The sequence below is a fragment of the Motacilla alba genome, chromosome 3 (assembly GCF_015832195.1).
Source record: "Motacilla alba alba isolate MOTALB_02 chromosome 3, Motacilla_alba_V1.0_pri, whole genome shotgun sequence".
NCBI classification, from domain to species: Eukaryota; Metazoa; Chordata; class Aves; order Passeriformes; family Motacillidae; genus Motacilla; species Motacilla alba.
The window spans coordinates 81139768-81152143 of NC_052018.1; the positions used below are offsets into that span (position 1 = coordinate 81139768).

General features: G+C 40.0%; 1 protein-coding gene across 1 annotated transcript in view; it reads right to left on the reverse strand.

Moving 5' to 3' along the window:
• Positions 1-6527: 6527 nt before the first annotated feature.
• EFCAB2 (EF-hand calcium binding domain 2) overlaps positions 6528-12376 on the reverse strand; it is a 29346-nt gene continuing 23497 nt past the window's right edge. Inside the window, exons 4-7 of the mRNA XM_038133483.1 lie at positions 9653-9732; positions 7952-7994; positions 7781-7847; positions 6528-6781 (exon numbers count right to left, since the gene is read on the reverse strand). Coding sequence (XP_037989411.1) covers positions 6645-6781; positions 7781-7847; positions 7952-7994; positions 9653-9732 — 327 coding nt within the window. The 3' untranslated portion in view covers positions 6528-6644. The remainder of the gene's footprint in view (positions 6782-7780; positions 7848-7951; positions 7995-9652; positions 9733-12376) is intronic.

The window sequence follows — 12376 nt, forward strand, 5'->3', positions numbered from 1 at the left end:
ATCAAAAGAAACCTGTCTTGGCAAAAGAGTAACAGAGAAAACTCATGGCTTTTTAATATAAATAGTAAAAAAGCTGTAATTAAATAGCTATAAAAAGAGTAACTGGGCTTACTCTGTGTTTCCCCTGCTTTTTGTGCTAGATGTTCTTAGACTAAACTGTTGGGGGTTTTCCCCATTTGAGCCTCAGAGGGCTACTGTAATAAAAAGGACAATGGGAGCAGCATTGCAATGTGCCTCCAGATGAGACAAGCAATGGAAATAAACTGCATCCAAATGGCTAATTTTGGGGCTTAAGCCAGTCTCTGTACACTGAATAATAGCTATCCTGAGCAAATAGACATGTCTTACAACATTTCCTGAACATCAACAAACTGTGGCTCTGGTAGAGCTTTTGTATTTTTTCTCTTTTTCTTTTTCTTTTTCTTTTTTTTTTTTCTCTCTCTCTCTCTTTCTTCCTTCCTTCCTTCCTTCCTTCCTTCCTTCCTTCCTTCCTTCCTTCCTTCCTTCCTTCCTTCCTTCCTTCCTTCCTTCCTTCCTTCCTTCCTTCCTTCCTTCCTTCCTTCCTTCCTTCCTTCCTTCCTTCCTTCCTTCCTTCCTTCCTTCCTTTCTCTCTCTCTTTCTCTCCTTCTCTCTCTCTTTTTTTCCTTCTTTCTTTCTCTCCCTCCTTCTTTCTCTCCTTCTTTCTTTCTCTCCTTCTTGCCTTCTTTTTTGTCTTGAATGGATTGAGTCAAGGGCCCTGTATTTAGAGTGGTCTTTTTCCCACTTCTAGTTGTACAACTTCTCAGAAAGTTCTCCCCTCATGATCTCAATGATAGTAAACCGTCATATTTAGCGTAACAATCTATCTCTGCAACTTTGACAAAGCATGAAGAACTAGAGACAGGTTCTGAGTTTTCCATTAAATTTGAGCTGAATTTCAGTGCACCTCTGTGTTTGTGGGAGCTCTGAAGAATGGCATTGCTTCTCAAGGCAACAGCTTAAAACCACATGAAAACTGGCTATGGTGGGGTGGTTTTAGTTTTGTCCCTGCAATATTGAGTGCAACTTCACCACGCAAATAGGTGTTCCAACAAAGTCCTTAAAGCTGCACTGCTGAGTTTTTCCTGGCTGTGTTACTATGGATTAAAATTTCAGTCTTTGCTACCAGTTTCCAAAAGGACCACAATATAGCCTTCATTGTAAAATCTATTGCAGTGCATAAAACTTGAATAACTCACAGATGCGGAAGACCTCAGAGAGCTTCAAATTCTTGCATTATCAGTTCAAAACCACACCTCTAGAAACCCTTAGAACTCCACTCTAATTATTTTAATCACTAGGGTGGTATCTAGGGGAAGACATGGCTGCAGATCATAAGGCAAATCTTAGGATCTGTTCTGCACTGGGGGATGCTGCTATCTTGGCAAGAAAGAGACTGCTGTTGACAGCAAATGTTCAAGGTATTTCCTCTATTCAAGGAATATTCATATATCTATTCAAATATTCAAGGGCTTTCCTCTATTTGAAGCATCTTAATCTGAACTATTTTTTTAATGCTAACATTTAGGCAGGTATTTGCAACAAGGAAGCCTCTTCTAAAAGGCTTCTAGAAGAAATAGAGTCCAGAATAACAGGAATTGGTTTAGTATATGAAAACACAGAAGCAACATGTGTGTGTTTTTAAGGCTGCAGTGTCTCCAGGATAATAGCAGGAAAAGATAATTTTACATCTCGGTGCAGAAGCATGCTTAGTTTCACTTCTTGTGCTCTGAACAATATGGAAAAGTTCTGACTGCTGACTCTTGCTAACTCCTGCTTGCATTACTATAGACAAGAATTACCTACTTACACCCACGCTTTTACAGTTTTGGTCATTTCAATGACACAACTTGCAGCTGGTTTGACATCTCTGTTGGATCTTTGACAGATAAGTCTTCTTTAAAGAGAATAAAAAGTTTTTATAGTGCCTTGTGAGCCAGTGCATCACTATTTCTGAAGCTCTTCTGTAGACAGAATTCCCTTTGAAGTCAATGGGAGTTCTCTCTGAATAAGAGCTTTAGGATTTGGGCCTCAGGACACAAGTGCTGTGATCAATCTTTTGAGCATAGTGAGTAACATTTTCTTGGCTTTCAGAACCACACTAAGGCAAACAGTTGCCCCAGGGATTCAAAATAGGTTAAATGGGAGCATCTGCTTTGTTTCAACCTACATCTTTCTTTAGCTTTTAAATCAGCATAGTCCCCATGCCTAGTACTCACCTGCCAAAAACACCCTCCAACCATAAGAGTAGATGTTTCAACAGTTAGTTTTATAGTCAAACCTATCATGGCATGAGATACTATGAAATAGAGTTCTGTGCAATGAAAAACAAACATACTTGATGTGGACTGACCTGTTTGGAAGTTGAGACCTGAACAGTCTGGAACAAAAGACTTGAAGGCTGAGAACTTTATTAATTATGTTACAGGGAGGTCTGTAGGCACTGTTCTCAATCAGACCATCATAGTACAAAACACCGTGCAAACATCAGAATTAGTCATACAAAAAGTCAGTAATACAAATAGGCAAGACTGATACTCCCTGCCTCCTATTCTTCATAATTCCTCTGACTTTACACGTGGAAAGGTCAGTTAAAAAGAGACTGTGTGACCTTCCAATACCTCTCACAAAGTCCAAAATGAAACCTGTCTGCCAACCTCCTGTCATTGTCAAGACTACTCTCCCCCATCACACAATTATAAGTGTATTACTGGACCTAAAACATCCTAACTTCCCATGCCCATCCCAGTCTTGGCTAAACTCCAGCATGCCCAGCCACTTTGCCCCATGAAACTGAAGGCCCAAGGCTCTTCCTGTTGCCTGTGATGAAGGCTTTGCCTGTGCTGATTTCAGTGGTAGCAAGTCTAGAATCGGTGATAAATCCCACCCTGATACAGGCAGCTGTCAGATGGTGCAGCAGTGCATCAGGAGTGTGGGGCAGGCAAAACTCTCTTGTATTTTCAATCCTCATAAGATATGATGCAACTGTATTAACGAAATGACACATAAGAGAACCAAGAGAAAAGACCAACTGAAACAAGAGAAAAAAAGTAGCAAATTCTTATTTCCTAAACAGAGCTAAGAGCCTGAACATTTTACAGGCTCTTACCTGTGTGATATCATGGGTGGAGGTGCACAGATGAACAGCCCAGTTCTTTCCCTGGAATCCAAGCTCTGATGCTGGCCCGTTAGCATTTTGGTGGAGGAAGTTCTGCAACTTCTGTTTCTGCTCACAGCCAGTGGAGAGTCTCAAGCAGCTGTAAATATCACACTGGTATGCATCGCAGTGGGAAAACATTGAAGTCTTCAGGTGTGAATATATATGAGACTATCTCTAACAGACAGAAGAGTGTTTTGGAGAAGCAACTTCAAGGAAACACAAAAAGCAATGTATTACCTGGAATATGAGCAACTGTACTCCCAAGCACAAGCTCAGCAGCTAGAAAAAGTATCAGTAAGACTGAGGACTCCACTATACACCAGATATGCCCTGGCACAGCTGAACCTACTTAAAATTTTAAACAAGTAAAGTCTTGTCCAGCCTACAACTCACAGCAGTGATGTAAACAGCCTGCTGATTCAGTTGTACGTGTAGATGGTTCCCAGTGTTTGCTTCTTTGATTTCTTCTTTTAATTTTGTTCTCTTTTTTACATCTGGATGATGAGTTCCCTTCCCTCTCCCTCCCTCAGTTAGGTCAAAAAGCCCTCTGACTTGCCCAGTTTCTTCAATACCTTGGCTCTATATCCCTGAGTGAAATCCAGGTGCTACACTGGTTCCTCCCTGGAGATTTCTCCTTTTGTTCCAGTCCTTTACCTTGGTTCCTGATCTTGAGGGAAGAGGCAAAACAGTCAGCAGGGAGAAACATGTAATAAGAGACAGCTCAAGACCACTCAGCAGTTCAATTTGTCCACCTCAAAGAAGATGACAAAGTAACATATTTTCCCTTCAAATTCAGAAACAAAGAGGGTTTTTATTGTCACTAAAATGGTTCCCTAGGTCTCCTCTCCCTTTCCCTAGGGTAGGGGTCCCTGCTCATTGCCAGGGAGCACAGAGAAGCAAGGCACTGAGTCCCTCATGCAGCCTACCACCACCATGGGGAAATGGGTAGCCATGGGCTGGCAAGGCACAGACAAAGGAACAGCCTTGTGTGGCCACTGCTCAGCCTCCTCTGGGGTGACCTATGGGGCAGCTGCTTCACGAGCCTGTCAGATCACTCTATTTGATCCTATCTGGCAGATTGCACTCAGGTTTTAGGATCCTACAGAGTCTGAGATTGGTTCTTGACAATTCTTTCACTCCCAGTTTGGAAACTCTCTGGGCAATAAAATTTGCTTACTTATACCCAAAGAGAAGATTGCAACTTGCTTTTGTCTGTCCTGTTTGCACATATCTTTCTTGGGGATGGGTATAAGAAAATGGAACTGGAAGAGCTGCTATACAATAAATTCAGACACAATCACAATCCCACTTTTTAATTGCCAGAATACCCTCTCTCCTTGCATTTGAGGACTGCAAAAATTATATATAATTTTAAAAATTATATATATTATAAAAGAATGCTTGTTAATCTCCTATCTGCACTATGAATTGTAACAGTCTTGTATGTGGACATCCTGATTTGACACAGCAACAGCTGAGGCAGCCTCTGTGGAAACACCACTTGAAACAAATTGTGCTCTCTATGGAGCACTGGGAGCTATGAAATGATATCCTGAAATAAGCATCTTCCTGCTGATGTCCAAGATGACACTGACAAGGACTCCAAGACTGCATATGAATGAAACTTGTACTCACATCACCTGTGTTAGAAATCCAGTATTACACACTTCCACATCAACTGGAAGAAGGATTCATCTAGAGAAAATAATTTCAACTTTGAAAGAGAGACTGAAGAAGACTAATAAAAATGTATTTTTTCAACAGGCTTTTGTTGTTCTTGCTTTAATCTTCAAAAACTTGTATCTTCCTTCCCCCAGTGTAACACTAATGATAGCCTTTGTTTCTCCTTCTTACTGGGAATGAAGTTGGAACACACAGTAAATGTGTTAACCAGAGTGCATTGGTGAGTCTTAGGAGCAGTGCAACAGTGTTTCCCAGATGCAGCTTAGAACTATGCAAATGTTGTCTACCTGCATTAATTCTTCATTGTCTTGCTGTTTAAGTAAGTATCAGAGAAAGACAACTTGGGTTAGAGAAGTAAAAAGTGAACCAAAAAATGGCCTCTTTCAGACTGCTTCCATCACCCCATTTAGATCATGCTAATCTCTTCTTTGTGAAGCACAGCAGGTCACTTTTAGCTGTGCATGAAAACAGTTTGTCTGAGCTTCCAACCCAAAGAAAACAAATGGGTAGGACAAAAGACCTGATATGAGGAGGGGTCCTCGGCTCTGCTCTCAGTGCTGCTACTAGAAAGGCATGACAGGGAGCAAGGCACTCAGTGCCTCTCTGTGTCAGTCTTCCCTGGATTTCATCAGCTGATGAATGCTGTGGATGACACAGAGCTGGATTATGCAGATGGAACAAAGGAGAGGTAGAATATAGTACAGGAGGAAAGCAAACTTGATAGAGAGTAGTAAAACCTAAATGGGGTGGAGTACAAAGTACAAGACGCTACTCTTGAGGAGCGAAACACAGAATCTCCTACAAGGTGAGACCTCATCAGCTGCTAGTCACATGTTAGAAGATTATGTACAGCAAGAACTCAAGGGGAAAGAACTTGAACTCAAGTTAAAGAATAGCAGTACAGTAACAGAAGATTATCAAACTAGAAATAAGAAGAGCTGTGGAGTTCTGTGGTGGTCTGCTAGCAAAGCTGAGACATCCATTCTACACTAATATCTTTCAAAAAATGGTGCTTCATCAGTTTATGAAAATCAAATTCTCACCCTGTGATCCTAAGTTCTGAAGAGTTGAAATTACTGACTTTCAAACTGTTTACAAATGGGGGGAACGGCTCCTTGCCTATAGTAACTGAAGTGTTCTCAAGGATTAGGTTGACTATGGAAATGGTTGGAGTGTTCCCTGCACATTTAAAATGAAAGCAAAATACCATGTCAGTGGATTAGTAATATAAACTGGAACTAACTGGTCCAGTTCAATTGCCTATGGTAAGCAAAACACAAATACTTGAAAAACACTAGAAATTATAGAAAGTTTATTTGATCTATTATATTATTTCAAAATATGTAACCTACCTGGTTCCTTATTAGTTAAACACAAAAAAGGACTACAGTTAAATATAAAAGCTTCATCTTACTAGTATTAGTCACCTTAAGATACTCACTTACCTGCTTATTACATGTTTTCACAGGTCTCATTTTCTCTTAGTTTTTCAAAAGCAATCATAAAGTTTTTTCTTGACTTCATTAACATTATTTTTCCTGCTATTTTCCAACAAAACTCCATGATTTCTTGTCCAGACCTTACACAGTATTTCTGTCAAGAGCCCTTTTTCCAGGTGTGAATATATTTTATATGTATATAGACACACACAGAACCCAAGGAAATGTAATTATCCAGATTTCATTTTAATTATAAGCACCAAGTCACAAGCTGAGCTTTGTTATACTTTAAAATACATATTTCAATTATCTGTCAAGCCATGGTGCTGTTACCAAAAGGCATCTCAGACATTAAAAGGGAAGGTCTTGGTTTCGTCTACTATCAGCTTTGTACGGTAATCTCTGTAGTGAAGAGTATTTGTTTCTGGATCCAGAGCAACAGAAAGCATGTCCTCCATTTCCTCCTGAGTAAAGGGCTCACCTGAAAGACAGCACAGAATAACATTTTATCTTGGTAAGCATCCTTTCAAGGACTGGCAAATTCCCCTGCCTTTCACTTGAAAGGATCTCCTTTTGATTCTCACACAGAGGAGAAAAGGAACAAAACTAAGTATCTTATTCCTTCCCTTTTGCCAGTATAAGTCCTGAACTCCAAGTGAGCCAGTCTAAAAGGAAGGAGACAGAGGATCTGGATCTATCTCCTAGTTCACAGACACCAAAACAGCCTGTTCCTCTCTGCCATGGATTTTGAAAAAAAAAAAAACATTTTTGTCAATTTTTCTCCTGTGTTCATTAGAATTACTGTCTCTCATTTGGCTATCCTTGCACTTGTATTCACACCATTAAAGACTTCTGGTTTTTCTCTTCAAAGCTGTTGATGGCCTACTTCATCCCTCAGAGAACCAGGTTACCATCTGATGCTAGGTCTTGCACAAAACCTGCACACCCTTTTGAACATGAGGCAGGTGGGCATGAGTCAGCCACACAAGAAAAGCAGGCTCTTCAAGAGATATTGAGGATTACAGAATGTACAACTTAAATCTCGTCTGTGAATCTCTTTGTTTGCATGAGGCTCTAGAATTAAGATCAAGATAATGTAAGAATGAATGAGCACTGAAACCACTGAAACATCCGGAAATCTAAGCTGCAATTTTACAGGACAGCAAAAGAGTTACATACTTAGTGAGCACAGAGGTGTGCACAGAATCACAAAATATCCAGACATGACTGAATTACAAATAAGGATAAGAATAAAAATCTCTGTTTTATAATGTCTGCAAGCAGGCAGATAAATGCTCTTTCCCTGCATCACTGACCAGTGAAATGTCCTAGTCTGGAGCCACTCATCACAGCAACAGCATTGTTTGAAGACAATGTATCTAGTCTTGCAGGTTTTGGCCTGCAGGGTAAGGACCTCAAGGTGCCATACACATATGTAATGCTTTTTACTTAAATACTGATATTACAGAAGTCATCTTACCTTCCTCAGTCAAATGTTTGACCAGGTCCTCTTTGGTAATATATCCACATTTATTCTCATCCAAAGCCTTTAAAGAAAAATAATAAATCTTGTGGTTTTAAGCTTATTGTATCAAAAAGCAGTAACTTCTTCCCAGCAATTAGGTACTTGAATATTTACAGATATACAGACCTCAAATGCATGTAGAATAACATCTTCTGGAATAGGTCGGAATCTGAAACCATGGAATCAGAAAAGTTAAGTTACTGTTTGCCAGTGTTCTGAAAAAAAATAAATACAAGTACTAAGGGAAAGGAAGGCTTATATTCCATGAGAATTTCTAAGTTTTGTCTATCAAACATTTAATTGCAGCCTGACCTTTTGGAACTGTCCATATATTTAACTCTTACATCTTTTGTTGTACTACTGTTTAATTTCCCTTGTGCTGAGGAGCCAGATGAATGTCTTCTGCATGACTGGGCTGGTTTGGTGGGTTAGAAGGAATCAGTAACAGATGAATCATTCTACAAAGCCAATGCACTGAACAGAAATGGACAAACCAAGAAAACAAAGTTTTGTCCAGGTAGGCTGGTAGCTAGGCAACAGATCACCTAGTGGGACTTGGGCAGCCTAATGAGCTGATGATGAGCAAAGTAGGCTGGCAGCTATAAAAGGTCTGTCACTAACAATTTCAGAGAGAGGGGAGAACAGGGCACGTTTGTGCATGCATATGCATGCTTGATTTCAGAGCAGGAAAGCAAGCTCAGTGCAGCAATAGAGACTTTCCATATCCCAGCAGGCTCCCACCAAACCCCCAGAATACTAAAGAGAAGGAGCTGAATCCAAGGAGGTTCTAACTGTTTGACTGCTTTGTCCAGACCCGCCTCAGTCTTTTACTATCTAAAAAATCAACTGTGCTAAGAAGCAGCCTTGGATTTTATGATCCAAATCTCATGTACCCTTGCTTAAGTGAACTATGGACACAGTGCCCCAAAAGATGAAGTGGGTCTTGACAAGCCTGCACTAGCCTGGGGTAAGTTTGCTGGGGATATTTGTGTGTGTGTGTGTCTGTGTGCGTGTCTGTGTGTGTGTGTGTGAGTTTGCATGAAGGGGGTGTAGAGGAGGAGGAGAGCCCAGAGCAGCAAAGCATCATTTTGTGAAAGGGTGAACACCAGTGTGGAGCCACAGCTACTTCATATGTAGAACACCCTCCTACCAAAGGCCGTCTGTGTGCAAAATAACTTTTCAGGATTGGACAAGACTGAGTTTCTCAAAAGCCTTGACGACCATCTTTAAAATTAAAGATAAACTCCTTGTAAATGATCTTGCTTTAGTGCAAAATGTCAAAATAGCACAAGTCCCTGTGTATGTGCAAAGATTTCTATGTACCTCTGTGACCACTTTTAGATAGCAGTCTTTTAGAGTGCAAATCGTATACATTCAGCAGTACCAGGCACTCATTTTAAGACACAAATATGAAGCTTGTTTACACAACTTATTTAGAATACACTGTAACACTCTGTGCTTCTCAGTAACTGTAACTCATATGTTCAGAGAAAGCAATAGTTATGACCTTAATTTGCATACAAAATATTTCAGAGATACACAAAGCGTGTTGAATAGCAATTCTGATTCCAATTAAAAATACAAAAGCTACAAACTATCACAATTATGATTATAAGCTGGTATTATTTATATCATCAGTACAACATAATTTAATGTAGATGAACTAAATTTGAAACAAAATCTATATAGCTAATGTAAAATGAGTTTAAATGACAAAGAAGATCTATACTCCTTCCAGTTACATAAAATTTCTGTAGATATGTTTTTCAGAATCAACCCTGTCAATCTGGAATAAACTACAGACACATAAAATTCACTTTCCATTACCTTCTGTCAAGCAGAACTTTTGTCATCACTGGAAGAAATTTTTCCAGATGAACGAATCCACCCGGTTCTTCTACTTCTATCTAAAAATAAAACTGAAGTGTGGCAGGGTATATGACTCATTAGCAAACTAACCCAAAAAACAGAAAATTGGGGTGGTCCCTGCATTAAAATTACAGCATTAGACTTTGAATATTTACATCAGGTCTTCAATATCACATGGCACCGTAACATCTGAGTGAAAGGCTTGTGATCAAATAGAAAGAGATTCAAGGAAGAGCTAATATCCCAGGGAAATACACGTCTGCTTTTAGACATTTGCAGCAACTCAATAGTGCCCTCTTGTGCTTCAAAACCATTCAAGCAAAGGAACCGGACACCGAGGAACTGATCTTATCTGCCACAGTAACTCAGCAGAGGTTTAAACATTCAGGCTGAAGTCACACCAGTAAAGTCTATTAGGATCTGGAGCATTTCCAAGCAGTGTAACGTGAACACTCATTACAGCAAACCATGAGCACGTTCCCTTGGCATTTTGAACTGGGCCACCCAGCATTTCCCCCAGCACATCCTGGCTTGGACCTTAAGGACTTTTCCCTAGCAGGATGCTTGGTACAGCCTCTCTGTATAAAGCATTTACCAGGGTGGGCATGAGCTGCTCTGTGGCTGCTGGCTTCAACACCCAAGGATGTTTCTGGGCATATTTAATTGGCTAGCTTGGATATAGCTCCAGTCAAGTGCACCTTAATGATGGAATTTGTTGCTTTCATGTTTCATGAAAGAAAGTTAAAGAGAGTTGTCAGGGGAAGGACCAGAGAGGCAGGCAGACTGAGTCAGAACCGAAACCACCATAAGGCAGCCTATAAAATGCTACTCAAAAAAGCAAACAAATTAATCCCAAAACACTGGGGACTTCTAGCAGCATTCTCACTGCATTCCTATACTTCCACAGGAGATAAGAAACATGGTAAAAACCGCTCTCTGTCATTGGGGTGCATCCCTTCCCTGAAAATTTAAAATTTTGCTCCCAAAATGAGCCTTGTTAATTTAGCTAGCCTGTTCCTGTCTGTGTTGAAACTGGATGCATGCCTTGAGGTCTCACATGGCAGCAGCAACACCTTGCTAGGCCCCCTGAGACACAGCTGAGATTGAAAGAAAACTCAAACAGGTACTGATTTGAAATCTTCTAACTGAGCCGGGAAAAACTTAGTAAGGGATCTTCCTCCTGGGAGCTGGGTCAGAGCTGGGGCAGTTCCTGACACAGCCAGTTGCCTGAATGGAAAGCTGCAACTGCTGCTGCATGCTCTTTCCCAGCGTTCTGGAAGGGAGTTGGGTGCTAAGAAAAGACAGCCATCATGTCTTGCTGCTCTAGAGTGGAAACTGGCTTGAAAAAACACATTTTCCCTTCTATTTGGTGAGCCTAGCAGAAAGGATCTTCCGCAAGGAAATGAAGATGTTGTGTGTTTCATTTTAAACCAAATGGAACCTTTCACCATTACAGGATCACTTGTTTTGCTGCTTGCTTGATTGAAAAGATGTAACAAAATACCTAGCAAAACCTTGTCCTGGGAGGTGATCAGCAATCTCAGCTTCCTCTGATGTGGAACAAACAGCTTCCATTTCAGAGTCTCTATATTTCCAGTAGCATCTTGAGCAGTTAAAATTAATCCTATTTCTAACACTTCTTACTCTTCCTCATGCTCACTCCTGTTCGACACCTCATTTTTCATTGACGTTTTTCTTTTTCTGTATTTCCTCCTCCTTTCACAGTAACAGTATTTGCTTGTTTAGACTCTGTGAGTTTCACTCGATTTCTTTCTTTTGGGTACATCCACAGCTCCCATAATGAGTGTATTGTAGCACCTATTATGTTTTGTATTTCTGTTCTCCCAGCCATAACATTGGGGTACTTGAAACACAAAGAAACAAAAACATCTTCCAGAGTTACCAGGCAGAGCACTGTACCAAACTCCAGGCATTGTAGTAACCCTTAGGTAAATTTTCACCATCTCTAGATTTAGCATTTAATCTTATCTTTGTAAGTAGGCCTAGAGAGATGATATTAAGTACAGAACTGAGTATAAGGCAATATAAGAAACATTATATGATAATTTATAGAGATAACATAATTATACGAATGCTGATTTTGCAGATAGGAATAACATGATGGGAGCATATGCTAGTTTAGCAATAAGGCTAATAGGAAGATGGGATGACAGAGACACAAGTAGTGAGAAACAGAGATGAATCACAGCTCACAATGAGCAACAATGCTGGGGAAATAGCTTGGTTACAAACTGGCTAACAGACACAATTTTTACCTCACCTAGATTAAGATGAAATGGTATTACCACAGCCAATTTTAGTGACATCTTACATAAATTATGTTTGTGATTATCATTACATATGAAGGATTCCACCAGAAGATAGTGTTCTTCTGGTACTAAACCTATGCCAAAGTTTCATTTACAGGCACCATGAAACATTATTTGCTATTTATTTTCCAGTGCAGTGGTCTTTAAGGTTAACCATCACTCTGAATGTATTCTTTCTTCTTCTTTATTATTCTTACAATTAGCATTTTCGTACATGTTACACTGTTGTATGTCAAGAATCTTCCACCTCATGGCTACATTGCACTGTACTTTTTATGTACTACTTATCTCACATTTTCAGTAATATTGAAATATGGGGGCAAAAAAAGTAAGCTGAATCTCTTCCAGAGGA